Source organism: Anolis sagrei, chromosome 6, assembly GCF_037176765.1.
Source record: "Anolis sagrei isolate rAnoSag1 chromosome 6, rAnoSag1.mat, whole genome shotgun sequence".
NCBI classification, from domain to species: Eukaryota; Metazoa; Chordata; class Lepidosauria; order Squamata; family Dactyloidae; genus Anolis; species Anolis sagrei.
Window position 1 is genome coordinate 28,263,744 of NC_090026.1, and position 20,068 is coordinate 28,283,811.

The 20,068-nt window shown below is 42.7% G+C and overlaps 1 protein-coding gene and 1 long non-coding RNA gene across 4 annotated transcripts in view; one reads left to right on the plus strand and one right to left on the minus strand.

Annotated features, from left to right (window-relative positions):
- PNKP (polynucleotide kinase 3'-phosphatase) overlaps positions 1-15,084 on the minus strand; it is a 28,250-nt gene extending 13,166 nt beyond the window's left edge. Inside the window, exons 1-4 of one of the 2 annotated variants that reach the window (XM_067469981.1) lie at positions 14,896-15,084; positions 9,578-9,666; positions 1,457-1,602; positions 746-792 (exon numbers count right to left, since the gene is read on the minus strand). In XM_067469981.1, the coding sequence (XP_067326082.1) occupies positions 746-792; positions 1,457-1,583 (174 nt within the window). In that variant the 5' untranslated portion in view covers positions 1,584-1,602; positions 9,578-9,666; positions 14,896-15,084. Of the gene's footprint in view, positions 1-745; positions 793-1,456; positions 1,603-4,056; positions 4,360-9,577; positions 9,667-14,895 lie in introns of those variants that run through there. The other variant, XM_060780716.2, reaches the window with a different exon arrangement.
- Positions 4,382-19,314, plus strand: LOC137097359 (uncharacterized). Of its 2 annotated transcripts, none has more exons than XR_010910153.1 (3): positions 4,382-4,653; positions 17,692-17,866; positions 18,640-19,314. It is a non-coding gene; the product is annotated as an uncharacterized lncRNA (long non-coding RNA). The 2 variants fall into 2 exon arrangements; XR_010910154.1 differs by lacking the exon at positions 4,382-4,653 and adding an exon at positions 15,797-16,284.
- Positions 19,315-20,068: the final 754 nt, after the last annotated feature.

The window sequence follows — 20,068 nt, forward strand, 5'->3', positions numbered from 1 at the left end:
CAATGAAGACTGGATTAAAAAATAACTGAATTTAGGGACCTAGACAGACTTTCGAACCTACTAGAGGAGCAAAGCAAGAACAAACAAACAAACTGGAACCAATTGGGAGAGTACTTGAGAGGAAAAATTAAACTGGACATTTAAGGACATTTAAGGTACTATGAATAAGATCGAATATGGATCATACTACGCTATGAGAATCATAGAATCAAAGAGTTGGAAGAGACCTCATGGGCCATCCAGACCAACTCCCTGCCAAGGAGCAGGAATATTGCATTCAAATTGTACAACTTGCTGACCATCCCTCTGCAGACTGAACGGGAGTTCAATACACATACTTCTACCCTCTGATCCCCTCTATCACTACCCCCCTATCCCCAACCTCTTTCCTACCTCCCCCTTTTTTTTACTTCCCTATACATCACCTGTCTTGCAATTTCTTACCTTTCTATCATGATGATTGTTCCCCCTCTTTCACTGTTAAAGGAAAAACTCACAAAAATAAATAAATAAATAAAAAGAAAACTCTCTGTTCCTCCTAGACGAGTGGTTCTTAACCTATTCCCCAGATGTTTTGGCCTTCAATTCCAAGAAATCCTAACAGTTGTTGAACTGGCTGGGATTTCTGGGGGTTGTGGGCCAAAACACTTGGGGACCCACAAGTTGGGAACCACTGTCCTAGACCAAAGATTTCCATGTGATCACTTGTTCAGAACCAGAAAATCTAGAATTTCCTCCATCTTACCTGTGTGACTCGAACTGATCGGTAGGCATAGTTTGCCAGCAATTCCACTGCAAGTGAATGGAAAGAGAAAACAGGGCTTGTTATATACAAGAAATTTCAACTTCCTATGCAAAGTAATTCAGACAGAGCAGGTTAATAGGCCTTTAGCACTAGATTAGAAGAATTAGAGGTGGTGATGGTAGCAATTTTATTTTTTAAATTAAGAAAGACATCAATAGGTAATAGGCATAAAAAATTAAAGGGAGAAATCATTTGATGGCTGTTTTTCTCCAAGAATGTCAGAGCAAAAACTAGTACCCTAAGGGCAGGACACTGAGTGCTCACCAATCTTAATACCAATATTTTGTAATGAGCTGTTTTAGGGCACAACATTTTGTCTGCCTATATTATTTTTCAACTAAGTGTACATATACATTGTAGAATAAATCCAGCTTGACACCACTTTAACTGCTATGCTTAGTACTTTGGAATTGTGAAATCTGTATTTTGGTGAACACCTGCACTCTCTGACAGGTGTTCACCAAACCTGTAAATTTACAGTTCCCATGATTTCAAAGATTGAGCCATGGCAGTTAAAGAGACATCAAACTAGATTAATTCTACAATACAAGGAATAGAGTTTTATCAGATATAATGCAAAGAGACCAGTGGAGATCCTTTTTCGTTATTGTACCAGAAGCATTCCTTTTTATCCAGCATCAGGTTACGTACCTTGTGTTCGAGAACATTTCTTATCAGTGACTCGAGATTCAGGGCCCCTGCCCAGAACTATTGTGGCACCATCCGGCAGCACAATGGGATCATGACGCTTGTCCTGGCTGATGAGGAGGCACCGCATGGCACAGGGTAAGCTGGCGCTGAAGGAGGAATTATTTCTGTTATAGACAGCATAGCATCATGCTCTGGAGACTAGGACACAGCAAAGGATTCAAATTGCAGGAAAAGAGATCCCACCTAAACATTAGAAAGAACTTCCTGATGGTAAGAGCTGTTTGACATTGGAAAACATTGTCTGGGAGTGTGGTGGAATCTTCTTTTCTGGAGGTTTTTAAGCAGAGGCTGGGTGGCCATCTGTTGGGGGTGCTTTGATTGTGTTTGCCTGGATGGCCCTTGGGGATCTCTATCAACTATATTCAAGGATAGGTTTCCGAAGACACTCATCCCATCCCGTCTTAAGTGATTAGATACTTCTCGTTTACAGAAGTATAAAGATATCGAAATTAGGAGCGTTCCATTTTCAGAGATAGGAAAAATATGCGAAGGCAAAAAAAAAAAGCCACATGGAAATAAATATACAAAAAACTCTCAAGCAATTAGCATTTTTTTCAAAGAATACTTTAAATTCACAAAGGTGTTTTTCACAACACAATAAAACCGTGTTATACCAAGCTTGCCTTATTTGCCTTAATCTATTTTTATTCAATATTAATAGCAAGTCAGTACAGAGTTTATGATATAGTATTAGTCAGACCTATTTGTAATAGTAACTCTCAAACAACCAAACTTCATTTATCTGGCACCCAGGGTGTTGTTTTATTGTTGTTGTTGTTGTTTATTTAGTATTAAAATAATCATTATATTTATTTACACCCCAATTTTTCTCTCTACAAAGGAGCTTCAGAGCATTGACAATATTTATAAAATTAAACATATGAGAATCAAAGAAACCCAAAGGAAAATAATCTCTAAATAGTATAGAACCCCACCCCCCTTCCAATTAGCACACATAATGGGAAATATTTCAAACAAATGTTGGCACAACTGTGAGGGGATAGGTTCATTCTCCCACATGTGGTGGGATTGTAGAAGATTTCAGAACTATTATAGTAAAATAAGAAGTGTAATGGAAGAAATATTAGGGAAAGAATTAATGTGGGATAAAGCCAGATTCTTGTCTCTCACAATAAAGGCAAAGGAAGACAACAATAATTGGAAAGAAATCCTTAAATATATTATAGCCTCAATACAAGCCACGATAGCCCGAGGATGGAGAGATGATACAAAATGACATTTAGAAACTTGGTGGGCTTATCTATCTATATAAATAAAAATGTAACATAACTCAAAAACCACTGGATGAATTGACACCAAATTTGGACACAAGACACCTCTCCTGCCAATGAGTGACCATTACTCATAAAAACACTGAAAAACACAGCGGAAGAGACGTTAAAAGCCAAAAACCAAAAAATACATTACAATGCATGCTCAAAACCACATATATACACAAACACACACATATATACACATGTTGTTGTTCATTCGTTCAGTCGTTTCCGACTCTTCGTGACTGTACACATATACACAAATATATATACACACATATGCATATATACACACGCAAACACATATACACAGACTTGGCCACAGAACACGTGGCAGGGGATGGCTAGTCAGAATATATAATTAATGATTTCATCAATCAAAGAAAAAACAAGTATATAAATAGTCAAAAAGAACAATACTGGTTCAGGGGTCTGTGCTAACTGACAAAATAGACGGAGACGACAGATATAGCATTTTGATCCAGGCTTTCCACTGATGCAATGACATAATTTAGAATTGCTGTTCCCGGGGGGGGGGGGGGTGATGGGGGGAGGAAAGGCGGGGGTGATGGGTGATACATAACTAAGGAATGTATAAAATGTCATTTAAGGAAGATTTACTTTTGGAATCACGTATACGGAAATCAGTCCTGTATGGCAAAAGTTGGTTAATTGTTGAGATGTATCAAATAATATTTATAATTATATATATATATATATATATATAGACATGAAAGGCATTTCATTACAAATTAAAATCTGCAAATATACAAACATTAAAACAGGATTAAATATCAATGGTGTTAAAAATTCACAATTTAGATCCATATAAAGTAATTCAAAACATATCCAAATTTAAAAGTGCAGTGAACTGAGAGTCTATATCAGGTATGGACAAACTTGGGCCCTCCAGGTGTTTTGGACATCAACTCTCATCATTCCTAACAGCCTCAGGCCCTTTCCTTTTCCCTCTCAGCCGCTTGAGAGGGAAAAGGAAAGGGCCTGAGGCTGTTAGGAATGATGGGAGTTGAAGTCCAAAACACCTGGAGGGCCCAAGTTTGCCCATATCTGGTCTAGATAGGACACTGGGCCTCCTGTTAGAAGCAAACCTATAACAATCCTTTAGGAAACTCCATTAACTTCTATAGGAATGGACACAAAATCCATAAGAGACATAGGTTGGCTTAAATTCCACATTTTAGGAATATGCTGTGTACCCATAATTGTGAAATAGCAATTCTGTATTAAATTAAGGTGAAGATATACCTTAAGAACTCCACAATCCATAAGGCTGGGCAAACAATAATAAGAAAAATAAGATCCCCAATAGTCCAAGTTTCAATCCCTACTGTTCAAAGAAAAGAGGAGCCTTGACTCCCCTTCCCACACTTTCAAGTGGAAGACTCCCACATTTCTTTGGCTTCTCTTCCTTCGACTGCGAATCCAAAAAGGGGGTGTTTACTTTCTTTCACGTCTACGGGAAGCGAAAGAGGCCTAAACGACTCGGCTTCGCGCGTCACCGCAAAGGGTGGCTTGGCGCCGAAACCCACGTGATCTTTCGGGCGGTCTCGAAACCACTCTAGCCCGCCATTCTCTATGGGCGCAAAATGGCGTCGAGACTTCTTTGGCAGCGATGCTCAAATTGTGGCGCCTCTAGATACTGTGGACTTCAACTCCCAGAAGCACTAGCCAGCAGGATCCATAGTAGGGGATTCTGGGAAATGTAGTGCAAAACGCTGGGTAACCCAAAACTCCTATTCTGTTGTGATGCTGCAAATGAATTACGTCCTTCTGAAAATAGCAGTTGGTCTTAAAGGGGCCGCTACAAAAATGAACCATTCCTTAATGAGGAGCGTCTTAAAGGTAGAGAGGAGATATGATAGCCATGTATAAATATGTGAAATGTTGTCATAAGGAAGAGGGAATAGGCTTGTTTTCCTCTGCCCTGGAAAATAGGACTAGGAGCAGTGGGTCCAAATTTCAGAAAAGGAGATTCCACCACAACATTAGGAAGAACTTCCTGACTGTCAGAGTTGTTCAGCAGTGGAACTCTCTGCCTCAGAGTGTGGTGGAAGCTCCTTCCTTGGAAACTTTTAAACAAAGGCTGGATAGCCATCTGTCAGGGATACTTTGTGCTTTTCCGGCATGGCAGGGGGTTGGACTACATGGCCCATGTGATCTCTTCCAACTTTATTATTCTACTAGCTGTACCCGCCACACGTTGCTGTGGCCAACCTTCCCTCCCTCTTTATTTATTTATTTAATGCACTTTCACCCCGGGGACTTAGGGCAGCCTCACACAAGCATCATACAATGCTGTCAGCAAGTAAACAAAGCATTAAAAATCATTAAAACATTGAAAAATCAATAAAACACATTATACAATTCATTAGATAGCCGCTCTGAGCCCCTTTTGGGGTTGAGAAGAGCGGGGTGTATAAATACAGTAAATAAATAATAAATAAATAGTAGATTATACATGTCGGTAAAACCAAATCCAAGTCTAGGCAGATTCAATGTCGTTAATATCCTAGGTCTTTTCTCCAATTGCCGCTATCCGATTAATCAAATCTTTCTCTCCTCCTTTCTTTCTCTCCTTCCTTTCTTCTCTACCTCTGAGAGGTGTCTTGTGTCCTGACTGAGAGGTGTCTTGTGTCCGAATTTCATGTCAATTTTTCCAATAGTTTTTGAGTTATGTAAATCACACAAACAAACATATTTTTATTTATATAGATGATTCTAAGGGCCATTCCACACAGCCATATAACCCAGAATATCAAGGCAGATAATTCACAATATCTGCTTTGAACTGGGTTATCTGAGTCCACACTGTTAAATAATCAAGTTCAATGTGGATTTTATACAGCTGTGTGGAAGGGGCCTAGGTCAAACCAATAATGCAGTAATTGTGTACTATAGCTTTCCCTAATCAGATATTCTCCCAACATGGAATACTAATACTAATAATAATAATAATAATAACTTTATCTGTATTCTGCCCAATCTCCCCAAGGGGACTCAGGACGGATTTCAACATAACAATGTCAAACATTCAATGCCTACATAAAATCCATGATACTGACATAAAATTCCAGAAAAAAACCCCACATATAAAAATAGCATTAAAACCTAACATCAAATTAGAAACCTAGCATCAGTAACTTAAACTTGACATCAATAAATTAAACTACACATAATCAAACAAAATTCTGTAATAACATAGATCTAAACAAAACATCCAAGTAGTGTACAACAGCCACAAGAGTTCACCAAACAGTGTGGGTTGGTTATGTGATTGTCGGGCTGGTGTGGACCAGTGAAGCCCAAATAAAAATAATTCTCAACCAGATGCAGTTACAGAGGTCGTACTGCATTCATAACTGCTCATCAGGATTTGGTCTGTTTATTTTAGGATTGAATCCCTTAAGGTGTGGATACTTAGAGATAAATGCATATTTTATGAGAAATGAGTTGACAAATTTGTGTATAAATTGAAAAGTTTGTGCATATCTCTTTGTTCAAAGTTCACAGACTCATGCAGGGATGGGAAGAAATAACTGTATAAAACACTCAAAACCATAATTCCCCCTTGTGCTGTGGATTGGTCATAAAAGGGGAAGTGGATGAGTCAACTGCTTTGTAGGGATCATGAATGCAGGTTAAATAGGGATTGTGGACACAAAACAGTCACAAGTGCGTACAGTACAATTCCCATACCTGCAGGCAATAGATTCTTGGACTTACTGAGGATGTAGGAAACTACGGATAACAGCAAACCTTATTGAAATGAACAACTTCTATTAGAAGTTATCATAGCATTGTGTTGGAGGACATAGGTAATGAGTTAACAAATTTGTGTGTAAATGGAAAAGTTTGTGCATATCTCTTTGTTCACAGATCAATGCAGGGATGGGAAGGAATGCATGTATAAAACAGTCAAAATTGACAGTGGGCAGAAACAGATTGGTTTCACTTGATTTCACCCTGTCCATCTCTTCAGTTCCCTTCTACCCTACTCCTGGCTTCTACACCCAGTCCTACTTTTGGGAGGTCTGTTGAAGACACTGACCAATTATCTTCCTAAGGTGGCTTTTCTTCATAGTAAAAAATATAGTTGCCCTGTTTACAATAACAAGGTTAACACAACACAAATAAACAAATACATAGTAGCTTTATACACATAGCAGGCTTTATACACTGGAGCTCCACACAGTAGGCTTCACTCTCATATAGATGCCTCCTCAAAAAGACTGACAAGTTCCCTCACTGAGGCAAAACTAACTCTAACAGGCTTTGGCCTAACTCTTTCAGTGTTTGATTCACATTTTGTAATAAAAAATACCCAGTTAATATTGAATATTTCTGACACATTTCTATGTTTATAGTTAGTGTACACATGGCATATACAGACATTATCCAATGCATTCTGGTTCAGCATATCTACTAGAAATGGTTAGGGTAGATCAGAATCTTCGTAATTCGGAATAAATTCTGAAAGATTTGCTTTTTGAAGCAATTTCGAAGTTTTTAAGGTAATCGGAAGTCCCTTTGCCCTTCCAAAGCTTTTTCTGCCATTTCTGCTCCGAAGCAATAAGTGAGTCGGCAATGATTCAGCGTTTCCCCACTACTGGTCCCTGGCCTTGGCTCAAGCGGATGAAGTTCTTCTCTCTCTCTCTCCTCTCCCCTCGCTTCTGGCAAGCGTTTTAAAACAGAATGGTGAATTTCCTCTCTCTCTCCTCTGAGTGCTTCACCGGGTGTGTGCTCTCAGCCCTCTTTCCTCCACGTGCTTGCCAATGCCAGGACGCCTCTCTCTCCCAGCATTGGGAAGTGCGCGCAGGAAGAGGCCCTGGCAGTGTGCATCCAGGGGCCCTGCTCTACTGCCCGGCCACTAGGCCTTCTCAGCCAGTTGACCTGACATGGTGAAGCCACCTCTGGCTGAGTGAAGCGGTTGGCGAGTGTGCCCGTTGCTGTTTCCCATCTCCTTCCTCATGCTTCTTCCATCCTTCCTGGGTCCAAACGGAGCGTCTGGCCTATGCCACGTCGCTCCCAAAGGTCGCCTTTGGCCTCCTTCCCCACACTGGCCTGCACTGAGCATGGAGGATGCAGCGGGGAGAAGGACCTCTGCTCATAGTGATCTGCCTGCCTTCCTGCCTGCCTAAACTTCTGGGGCCAGGTTGTGAAAACTCGTATTATTATTATCATTATTAGTTGTTGTTGTTGTGTTGTTGTTCATTTGTTCAGTCGCTTCTGACTCTTCGTGACCTCATGGACCATCCCACACCAGAGTGCCCTGTCTGCCATCACCTCCCCCAGCTCCTTGGGGATACCATCCATCCATCTTGCCCTTAGTCAGCCCCTCTTCCTTCTTCCTTCCATTTTCCCCAGCATCATTCTCTTCTCTAAGCTTTCCTTTCTTCTCATGATGTGGCCAAAGTACTTCAACTTTGTCTCTAATATCCTTCCCTCCAATGAGCAGTCAGGCTTTATTTCCTGAAGTATGGACTGGTTGGATCTTCTCGCTGTCCAAGGCACTCTCAGAACTTTCCTCCAGCACCACAGTTCAAAAGCATCTATCGTCCTTCACTCAGCCTTCCCTATGGTCCAGCTCTCAAATCCGTAGGTGACTATGGGGAATACCATTGCTTTAATTATGCGGATCTTGGTTGCCAGTGTGATGCCTCTACTCTTCACTATTTTATCGAGATTTGTCATTGCTCGCATCCCAAGAAGTAAGTGTCTTCTGATTTCCTGGCTGCAGTCTGCATCTTCAGTAATCTTTGCACCTAGAAATGCAAAGTCTGTCACAGCCTCCACGTTTTCTCCCTCTATTTGCCAGTTATCAATCAGTCTGGTTGCCATAATTTTGGTTTTTTGAAATGTTTAACTGCAACCCAGCTTTTGCGCTTTCTTCTTCCACCTTGATTAGAAGGCTTCTCAGCTCTTCCTCGCTATTATTATTATTGACGCTGGGTGACCATCTGGAGTCTGGGCAAGCGTTTTAAAACAGAGTGGTGAATTTCTTCTCTCTCTCCTCTCTGCTCGCTTCTGCCTGGAGTCTGGAAAGCATTTTAAACCAGCGTGGATGAATTTCCTCCCTTTGCCCCCCCCCCCCCTTTTCTGGAGTAAAACAACTACTTTCAAAGTAAAGACCACTCACTGAAGCAGGAAATAAGACTTTCAACCCATTATTCAGAATTCGGAAGTCTCGGAAGTTTCAAAAAGTTTTGAACATTTTTTTCTATGAAAATCGAAATTGATTTCCGAATCAAACCACCTGCGACCTTTATATCCGAAACGAGTTTTGAACAAGTTTTTTAAATCAAACAAGCCTAATATCTACTTTCTTTAAACCTTATACATTCACTTCAAAAATTCTCATTCACAACAACAGTGAACATGGTCAGAAATATTAAATATTAACTGGGTGTTTTTGATTACAAGTCAAGCCCTGAAAGAGTGAGTAGGCCAAAGCCTGTTAGTGTTCGTTTGTCTCAGTTGAGAACTCAGTCAGTGTGAGGTAAATCTCTGTCTCAGAGTAAAGCCTTGTGTGTGGAGCTCCAGTGTATAATATTCATCTCCTTTCACACTGTTTTTATGATATGTTTTCACGCAAAGCAGAGGCTATTTCAAGTCTCTCTTGGCCCATCTTCCTCACAAGCTTCTCTCTGAAGAAGAAGGGCAACAACACTTAGAACTTGAGAGTTTAAGAAGGTCATTAGAGAGTGCAGTAAAGGGGTGAGGGGGAGAGAGTATTCATTTCTTCCCGTCCCTTCCCCTGTAGACTCACATCCGAGAATGTCACACGGAATACCTCAGTGCTGTCAATGTCCCCGCCACAGCCAAACTCAGCTCCCAAGTGGTAGGTGGTCTCACTTTCTGTCAAGAAGAAAGAAAAAGGACAGTTGACACTATTAGCATTTTATATATTTATTTATTGACAATATTTATATTCCGCCCTTCTCATCCTGCAGGGGACTTGGGGCAGATCACAGAACACACCTACGGTAAACATTCAACACTGATTACACCATGACAAGACAGACAACAGGTAGAGGTATATATAGGCTTTTTCTCATCATTCGGAATAAAATCCCGGAAAAACCCCCACATATAAAAATAGTAGGGCTGGCCAAACACGGAAAAATTTGTTTCTAAACTCGATTCGTTTTTGGGGGGTTTTTGCGTTTCGATTTTTAAAAGAATTCTGAAATTTTTCTTTAATTTCGGAAATTACGAAACAATTATGAAACAATTACGAAACAATTACGAATCGATTCGTTAATGGCGGACGCGACCGCGCAATACGCTAAAAAACCTCCAAATGGGACAGGGGGAACTTCTGAAACTTCCCTCTCCCTCTGTTGTTGACTGTTGGTGTGATATTTATAATTTTTTTTTCACTGATTAAACAAACAACAACTATAAAACTTGCCCCAGACATGCGGAAATAATAACGAAACGAATACGAAACGAATACGAAACAATTACGAAAAGAATTGAAAAATTCGTTTCGATTTTTAGTTGCTCCTGAATGGTTCGTTATCAATTCGTTATAAAAAAAATAACGAATTTTTAATGAATTACGAAATTAACGAACGAAACCACCCAGCCATAAAAAATAGCATTAAAACCTAACATCAAATTAAAAACCTAGCATCAGTAACGTAAACTTGACATCAATAAATTAAATTACACATAGTCAAACAAAATTCTATAATAATATAGATCTAAACAAGACATCCATAGCAATGTACAACAGCCATCAAGGGTTCACCAAAAACTGCAGGTTGGTTATGTGATCGTTGGGCTGGTGTGGACCAGTGAAGCCTAAATAAAAATAATTCTCAACCAGAGGCTCGGCAATGATCTCTCAACCATCTAATCCTCTTCCTCTCCATATGCTAGTATGCAAAAGTAGATCTTCAGTTGGTTTTTAAAGGAGAGGAGGGAAGGGGGCAACTTTATTTCTATAGAGAGGGAGTTCCAGAGGTGGGGAGTAACCACGGAGAAGGCCCTCTCATTCCCACCAGCTGTGCTTAAGATGGGGGTGGGACCAAAAGCAGGGCCTCCTCTGATGACCTGAGTGCCCAGGCTGGTTTGTAAGACAAGATGGACCCGAGCCATTTAGAGCTTTCAAAGTGATGACCAAGGTAATGTGGGGCTGCCACAACATGGGAGTGGATGTCTCTCTGTACGGAGCTCCTGTTAGCAATCTGGCCACAGTCCAATACATTTTTTTAATATAGATTTTTATTGAATGCTTTTCTGGTTCTACAAATAAAATATAGATGATAGGGAGGGGGAGAGGTTATGGGGGTGGGAAAGGCTCATGGTTGGGGAAGGAATGGGGACTTATATGTGGGGAGGGGGTACACACAAAGGGGAGAGTAGGGTTATGGGAAAGGGAGGGAACATCTTGACTTCCCAAACTAATTCTCCACGTGTGCCAGGAAATAAATTGGTGAAGTAGGAGTAGAAATCTCAGTTCTTTTCTATATCTTCGGCTTCTCTCCTGCTAATAATCAAATTTGCTCTGTTTTCTTCTTCAGTTTAAAGTCTTCTTCTTTAGTTTCAATTGTAGCCACCTTTCTTTGTGATCCTCTCTTAATCTTCAGTCGGGTATTCGACTCAGCAAATAGTTTCCAATCTGTTTTCTTTATTGATCTTCCTTTTGATTCTTTGGGACAGAAGGCCAGTTTGTCCATGTCTCTTATTTTGCTGGCTTTAATTAGCCATTCTTCTTTGGATGGAAGTTCTTTTGATTTCCAGATTTTCGTGTACACCGTTCTGGCTGCCGTCATTAGGTATGTGAACAGAATGCCTTTATTTTGATCTAGATCCGTATCTTCATCTGTTATCCCTAGAAGGAAATATTCTGGTCTCTTCTGAATGTTCGTCTTCAGCATTTTCTAGTATTCTTCTTGTACTGATTTCCAGTATATTCTTGCTTTGGTACATGTCCACCATAGGAAAAACGTGCCAGTATGCATGACCAAATGTGCAGCCAATATAGGTAGACCCATAAAATTTAGAGAATGGGAACAGATCTGGCTCAAAAAGATAAAATACACCTACTCAACTGACCTGAAAGAAAACTGGCTGAAAATGTTCTATAGGTGGTACATGACACCTCAGAAACTAGGACTAATGTATAAGAAAGCGCAAAACAAATGCTGGAAGTGCGGATCACATACCGCACTGGCTTGGTGTGATTCACACTACAGACAAGAGCCTTGGCCATGGCTTGAGCTACATGTGCTTTGTCCTTGTTCCATCTTTTAGGCTTTCCATTAAAACATCTGGCTCACCCCTGGGAAATACAATGCTCTGCTGTGTAGACCTGGTCTCTTGAGAGCATGATTTAAACCAAGATGTTTTAAGGGAGAGTATATGTTTTTGGGCAACTGAAATAACACTTCTGAAACTGTGCTGGCACGGCTGTGCCAGGAGATTTGAATGTCTTTTCTTGCACTGTTGGTTTGTTTGAATTTCATCTGGGCCATGCATTTTGCAATTGGGTAGCTTTCCCCAGGTTGCAATCAGGGCCAATAACTTATCAATCATCATTAGAGCCTTTATATCTGCCCCTTTCCCCAGGTTTTGGAGGGAAAAGGGGATTTTCAGTTCCATCTCACAAATTGAAGCCTTACAGTAGGACATGTGGGTTTCTCTCTACCCCACCTTCGCTTCTTACAGCTCTGCCGGGGTAAAAGGTTTAGGTTTACAGCCAGCTTTGCTGGGGTTAAAGAAACAGATCTACAGCAAGCTCTGCCGGGCCAAAGATATAGAACTACAGCCAGGTTTTGCTGGGAAAAAAGGAAAATCTCTACAGTTTTGCTGGAGAGTAAAGAAATAGTTCCATAGCCTTCGTGGAGAAGCTAAAAGGACACCAGCTTGGCAGATCTGCAACAACCATTGCCTGTTAAGGGACCACTCGAGCTATCCATAATGCAACTTGGAGCCGGGAGTTGGGGCCTCATGCCAGCACGGTTAAGAAAGATTGCCCAAGGAGGGGTCGGAAGGTTTCCCTAAAGAAGATAGGAGCAGTTTATCAAGCAGTTGCCTTTCTCTTGTTGGCAGATCAAGAAAACTACTAGTTTTAGAAGATTATATGGCATTTTATTCATTTGTTCGAAAATTTAAACCTTAATAAAGAACTTTGTTGGACTTACTTTGAGCCTCTACAGAACTTTGTTTTGGGAAACCTAAGGGACCCTTTAGCTGGGGAGGCCCTGCTCGTGATCCCACCTACGTCCCAAGCGCGCTTGGTGGGGACGCGGGACAGGGCCTTCTCTGTGGCGGCCCCCCGACTTTGGAATGCCCTTCCAAAAGAGCTTCGTCAGGCCCCTACTCTAGCAGTTTTCAGAAGGAATCTAAAAACTTGGCTGTTCCGATGTGCCTTCGTAGATTAGGAATCCCCACCCCAAGTCCTAGAAGCACTTTAGCACAACCAATGCTGCTGCACACCACACTTTAATCCTACGTTCCTCCTGCCATCTCAGCACTTTTAACCCTGTACCCCATTGCGCTGGCCGAACCAGTTTTAATAGTGTCTTGATGTATTGTTATTGTGGTTATTTTGCTTAACTGTTTGATTTGCTTTGTTTATTGTTGTGTTATGTTTTCTATTGTATTGTGTTTTGAGGCTTCGGCCCGTGTAAGCCGCATCGAGTCCTTCGGGAGATGCTAGCGGGGTACAAATAAAGATAATAATAATAATAATAATAATAATAATAATAATAATAATAATAGCTGAGGCACCCCAGCGTCCCGTTAGGCATACAGAAAGCACGTCCTATAAACAGACATTGTCATAGGCCCAGCGCGCGAAAGCACAGAAACTGCTGTTTTTGTGCATTGGCATATCTTTGTTCCTAACAGTACAAAGAGATATCTAGGTATATTGGTCTAACAGCTGAGAAAGCTAATTGCCTTGCATGAATTGTCTCTAAGGAAGTGGATCAGGGAACTGCTTTGTAGGAATCACGAATGCAGGTTATATAGGAATTGTGGACACAAAACAAGGTTGTGTTGTTGTTTTTTGCACTGTCTGGCCATGTTCCAGAAGCATTCTTTCCTGATGTTTCACTTGCATCTATGGCAGACATCCTCGGAGGTTGTGAGGTCTGTCAGAAACTAGGAAAATGGGATTTATATATCTGTGGGAAGTCCAAGGTGGGAGAAAAAACTCTTGTCTGCTTGAGGTAGGTGTGAATGTAGCCATTGAAATCCACAAGCATGTGGACAATTTCAACAGAAAGGAAGAAGAAACCATGAAAACAAACACAATCTGGCTACCAGTATTTTAAAAAACTCTAAAATCATAACAGTAAATAAAGAACAACACTGAAAAACAGAGGAATTCCAGACAAACAACCAAGGCCAACCCCCGCCCCCCCCCCCCCCCCAATTTTCAGGTTAAAAAAACCCCTGGTTTGCTCATGAATTTTAACTGGTTAACCAAATCCCCATGCTAAGTCTATGAGACGCAAAAAATTAAGAGTCCCTCCAGAACTGCAAGCACTATCTCAAGCAAATATTGATTTATTCACACTGTCATTACTTGCAGCAATAGCCCATGTAGCGAAGCAACCAAGTTGGGGGGGGAGGGTTGAATGCTCTCATTAAGGAGGCCAGACTTGGTGGAGGTGGTTGACAGGGGCGGAGCCGGAGGCTATTGAAGGCTGCTCTGCCCCCTGCTGTGCTCCTTGCTTCAGCGTGAGCTAGGAGGCAGGTTTCACCTCCCCCATCTTAACCCCCCCCCCCCCCCGAAATTTTTCTGGCTATGGCCCTGGGGCCAACTAATCACCTCTCAACAAAAGATTCCCCGAGGCAATAAGAAGCCAGACCTTGAAAACTGCTAGGTCATTAAATGCTAATCAAGGCCAATTGCTACATTCACGCTTGCCGCCAACAAACAAAAGTTCTTTCTCCCACCCTGGACATTCCACAGATACATAAACCCTGTTTTCCTAGTTTCTGACAGACCTCACAACCTCTGAGGAGGCCTGCCATAGATGTGGGCGAAACGTCAGGAGAGAATGCTTCTGGAACATGGCCCGAAAAAAGGGGGAGGGGGAATGCTGCGCATGCGTACTTACTTACCAGAAGAGGCTGGATGGGGTCATCGGCGGGGTCCAGGGCGGGGTGGGAGTGGCGGCGGGCTGGTGGATTGCCGGGAGCAGGGATCGTGCCTCCGGGCCCCAGTTGTTGGTTGGGCGGGGAGGAGGGGCCTCGGGGGCGGGGAGGAGGAGGACTGGCAGTGCCCCCTCCTCGACCTCTCTCCCCGCCAGGAGGGCCCGGAGAGGTCCCTGCTCACGCCGCCTCCCTTTTTGTGGCCCGCCCCTGGTCTTGGCCCCACCTACATCTACTATAGTTTCTGGTGCCTCCCTCCTCCTGCCCAGGAGGAGAGGCTGGAGGGGGCCCTGTTTCCTGGGCTGGGTGCGAGGCAGCCCCGGCCTGCTCCCGCCTGGGTTGGGCTCCCCCAGGGCGGGGAACAGGCGGGGCTGCAAAAACTGGGGCTCCTTGCGGGCCACTATCTCATTTGTTTTCCGGGCCCAAATTAGGGCCCGGTTCTCCGATGCCCTTTGAGCGCCCCGTTCTCCAGGGGCCCATATGGGCCGCCTTGGTGGTGAAGGTTTGGATATCAGAGGCATCCTTGACTAGGCTGCAGACTGAAATGACAAGGAGGAGAGGTTTTGAGGGAGGGGGGTTGGCTGTGATTGTGATGCGGCAGGAGGGATAGTGACAGGGGGTTTAGGGGTCCCATCCTCTGAGAGGGTGTGCTCAGTCACTTTTCCTTACAGAGTTTGGCCATGGCCTTCCTCTGAGACAGAGAGTGTGTGCCCTGCCCAACTCCATCCAGGGCTGAAGGGGGGGGGGGGTTAGACCCTATTCCTTAGGGAGCTTTTCCATGGCCTTTCTCTGAGGCTGGGAGAGTATGGCTCATCCTCTAACCACCTCCTCACATTGAGAAATTTCCCCTTGACAGGGCACCCCAGCCTCTTTCCTATCATGGAGAAGCACTGAGCTCATAAAATGTTCCAGGGTTGGAAAAAGGCCAATATCTCCTGAAAGGAGGGAACTCTGACCAGGGCCCAGCAATAATAATAATAACAACAACAATAATAATACGTTATTTATACACCGCCCTATCTCTCCAAAGGGACTTAGGGCGGTTTACAGACAAAAGAACCAAGTGGCAAACACTCATTGCCAAAACAATCAAACACCAAACAGCAATAAATCACCTGGAGCAGGCATGGATCCCATGGAAAGCAATGGTTTTAGCTTTGATCACTTTCTCATGCATCCTCTGTGATTTGGGACAGAACCATAAGATCCCAAGAAAAAAGTGGTTTTACAACACCATAAAGTAAAAATATCAGAAAATGCCAGGGACCAGAAGGAAGGAGGAAGTCCTGATGGCTCTTTGTCATTGAGGATGGAGCGACAGCACCCCCCTGTGGCTGGATTCGAGCCTAACTCCCAAAGGTACCAAAAAGCCAGATTCAACACAACACAACATGCCTCCTTTTTGTTCTGTCTGTCTTTGCCCTGACAATGTGTACTGTGACTTGCCATGAGTCCCCTTGGGGAGATAGGGCGGAATATAAATAATAATAATGATAATAATAATAATAATAATTTTAAACTGGTGTCAATCTCCTTTAAGGTAAGGGGCTTAGGGCAGGGCAAGGGATCTCTTGATTTTCGGATATTGTTGTTTCCTCTGATTGAAAAAAAAAGTAATACTGACCTTGTGATGGATGTAAAAGATGAATATATTGTCAGCACTTAATAATAATAATAATAATAATAATAATAATAATAAACAACTTTATTTATACCCCGCCACCATCTCCCCCAACGGGGACTCAGGACGGCTTACATGAGGCAATGACTCTTGGCAAAGGAACTCCTTGGAGGCTGGGCCCAACCCTTCAATGTGTGTTGTTAATGGAGCTATAGGTGGGCTGCCAATATACAGTTCCAGTGAATCTAACCTTGGTTCCTGTTTGTCCAGTACTGATGGATACTTTCCCATTTATAAAGTCTGAGAACGATAGATTGCGATATCTCAATAGTGTTAAACAGTGGAAGCAGCCGTTTACAATCAATGCTTGGCACAGAAACATTCCCACACGATGGAGGAAAACTGAGGTTATTGCCATTTTAAAACCTGGTAAAGATGCCTCCAACGCCAAGAATTACCGACCAATGTCTCCCTTATGTCATCTGTATCCTTAAGAGATGGAAGAGAGTTACATGCATTTTTCTTGATTTGGAAGCAAATCCGGAGAGGCACAGTTTGGTACACCTTTATTGTGTGGATTCTGCATTGCAAAATCGGTTTAGAGCAGGGATCCCTAAACTAAGGCCTGCGGGCCAGATGTGGCCCTCCGAAGTCATTTATCCACTCCCTGTACTAAACTTTAGGCTTAGGATTGCACTAAGTCTGAAATGACTTGAAGAGAGACAACAAAAAATTGTTCTTCATTTTAAAGATTGTTTGTTCATGTTTCTTCACACTACAAAATGAAATCTGTGCAGTATGCATAGGAATTTGTTCATTTTTTTCACACTATAGTCTCCCCCCCCCCCCCCCCCACTTCTGTTTCAGGCTGTATCTATTCTATAGAATCAATGCCGTTTGAGATCACTTTAACTGTCATGGCTCATGGAAGGTGTACCTTTATCAAGTCTTTAGCTGTTACTGCCAAATTGTGCTGGTACCTCATCCAGCTACAAATCCCCCGGTTCCACAGCATTGGGCCATAGCGGTTAAGTGCTGTCAAGCCGCTATAATTCTACAGCGTAGATGCACCCTCCGCCTTCTTCAAGAACATTCACAATTTATATGGTGCCTTCTTTTTCCTCCCCCATCCCTTGTCTGAACAGCTTGGATGTGGCTGTCCACTGTCTTAATGCACAGTTCTACCACTTGGATGTGAAAGTCTCCCAGTTTTTCCAAGGCCTGGTTGAACTGAAGGGTGGCCTGGCCGAGACCTGCGAGTCCCTCGCCTCCTTGAATGAAGTCTCCACATGCAACCAGAAAGAGCTTTATGCATTGATGGTGAGGAAAGGAGGATGGGGTTGGCCTAGATTCATGATGGTGAAGCAATGACATGCGTATCAGCACTGACATGCGTAGCCATTTTCAATGACATGTGGCCGTATACGGCTGCATACAGAGAAGTATGGGGTCGCATGCCGAGAAGGACATTTCATCCTTGGCTCCTGCACAGCCAGCTGCAATAGCTAAGGATTAAAGTAGTGTAGACACTCTGTGCTGGAGGTCTGTAGGCCAAAACAATAGAACTTCGGCAGAGATCATCTTGTTCTGGGACTTCTGATTACCGGTAGGCCATTAGGGGATCTTTGACCTCACTACTGTCCAGTGAAGCAGGGAACAGCGGAATGCCGTGGGGGACGCATCTCTGGGGGCCCTGTGATCACTGTTATCAGCAACCACATAACCACACCAACCATCATCCAATCTACTGTTCTGGAGTGTTGAGTCAGCTAACTGACCATCATTACTGAGATACAGGGGGAGACTGGGAGAGGCAAGGGCCTATGCTATGGGTGCCATTTCCCACCATTAGAAATAGCAGCAGATGAAGTTAGTAGCACTTGCTTGGGTTTGAACTGTACAAGATACCAATCTTCAATTGAAGATTTCACCTCTCTTTCCCTCTAGAAGCCTATATCAAAGGAACCACATGAACTATAACATTATTATTATTATTATTATTATTATTATTATTATTATTGAACTATATGAAATAGAAGGCAAATGTACATGAACTGCAGTAACCTCTTGGGCAATCTCTTGAGCAATTCCAGATACCCCTTCCACGCCTTGTGTGAGAACCAGAGATGGGACATAATCTGGGCAACAAAGAACCTAACGGGAACACAGCAGGAGGCCATGAGCCTGCCACCCAAACTTCCCTTCTGGGCATCATAGGTATCCATGGGACAAAAGTCTTCCACATTGCTTTTGCTTTGTTTCCTTCAACAGCAGATCCAGAACTGTCTAGGACTTTAAAGGTCATAACACCAGCACTTTGAATTGTGCCCGGAAACAAACTGGCAGCCAGTGGAGCTGCTGCAACAGGGGGATTGTCTGCTTCCTGTAACCAGCCCCAGTGAGCAACCTGGCTGCAGCTCTTTGGACCAGCTGAAGTTTCCAAGCACTCTTCAGAGGCAGCCCCACATTGAGCGTGTTACAGTAATCCAGACGGGATGTAACTAAGGCGTGTACCATTGTGGTCAGATCTGGCTTCTCAAGAAACCAGCACAGTGGGCGCACAAGTTTTAATTGTGCAAAGGCCCTCCTGGCCACTACAGATATCTGGGCCTCCATAGTGCTCACTGAAAACTCTTGTTTTGAAACATTGCACGTCTCAAGGATCCTGATTTTTGGTAAATACTTTATTTCAATGTTTCAAAAATAATATTTTACAGAATATCAAAATTAACAAAATAACACGACTTCTTGCTTCTGCTATTTGCTACTGTTTCCCCCCTTTTTTTTGTTTCTATAAGAGTTCACTAGCACCACTAGAAAAAAAGTAATTTGTATCTGAGGCCCCTTCAACACTGCCATATAATCCTGATTATCAAATCAGATAATCCACATTATCGGCTTTGAACTGGATATTTGTCCACACTGCCACATAATCCAGTTCAAAGCAGATGATCTGGATTTTATATGGCACTGTAGGAGGAGCCCTAAAGTATTTGGCTCATTGGGGAATGATCCCCAACCATGAACAGAAAGATGTGTAGCTTCCTCTCTGATTCATTCTAGAAGAAGGATAACTTCAGGCTTATGTGGTCTTCAAAATGAAACAAAATTATGATCTCAGTGGTCCACCAATGTGGCACAAAGGACATAATCAGTGTGACTTGACAGTGAAGATATAACTGGAGTTTGATTTCCATTGCTAAGTAGACAATTCCCGATGCTTCAAAAGGCACATGTGATGAGGTCCCAAGTTATGTGATCCTAGAGTATTTTTGAACTGCCTTGCTTGCAAAGGACCTGATCCAACCAAGGTCCTTTCCAAGAATATTGGCAAATAGAAGGCAATAGTTGAGCTAACAATAATTCCTGCTCACTGCGATATTCCCTTATAATGCTCTCCAGTCAGTTAATCAGTCCCCATTCAATGCATCTTCCTGTCACAATGAGGTTGCCATGGCTGCTGTGCTGTCTGAGTAGCAAATTTAGGATTAGGTATCAAAGGCCAGGCAGTTGTGCTTAAAT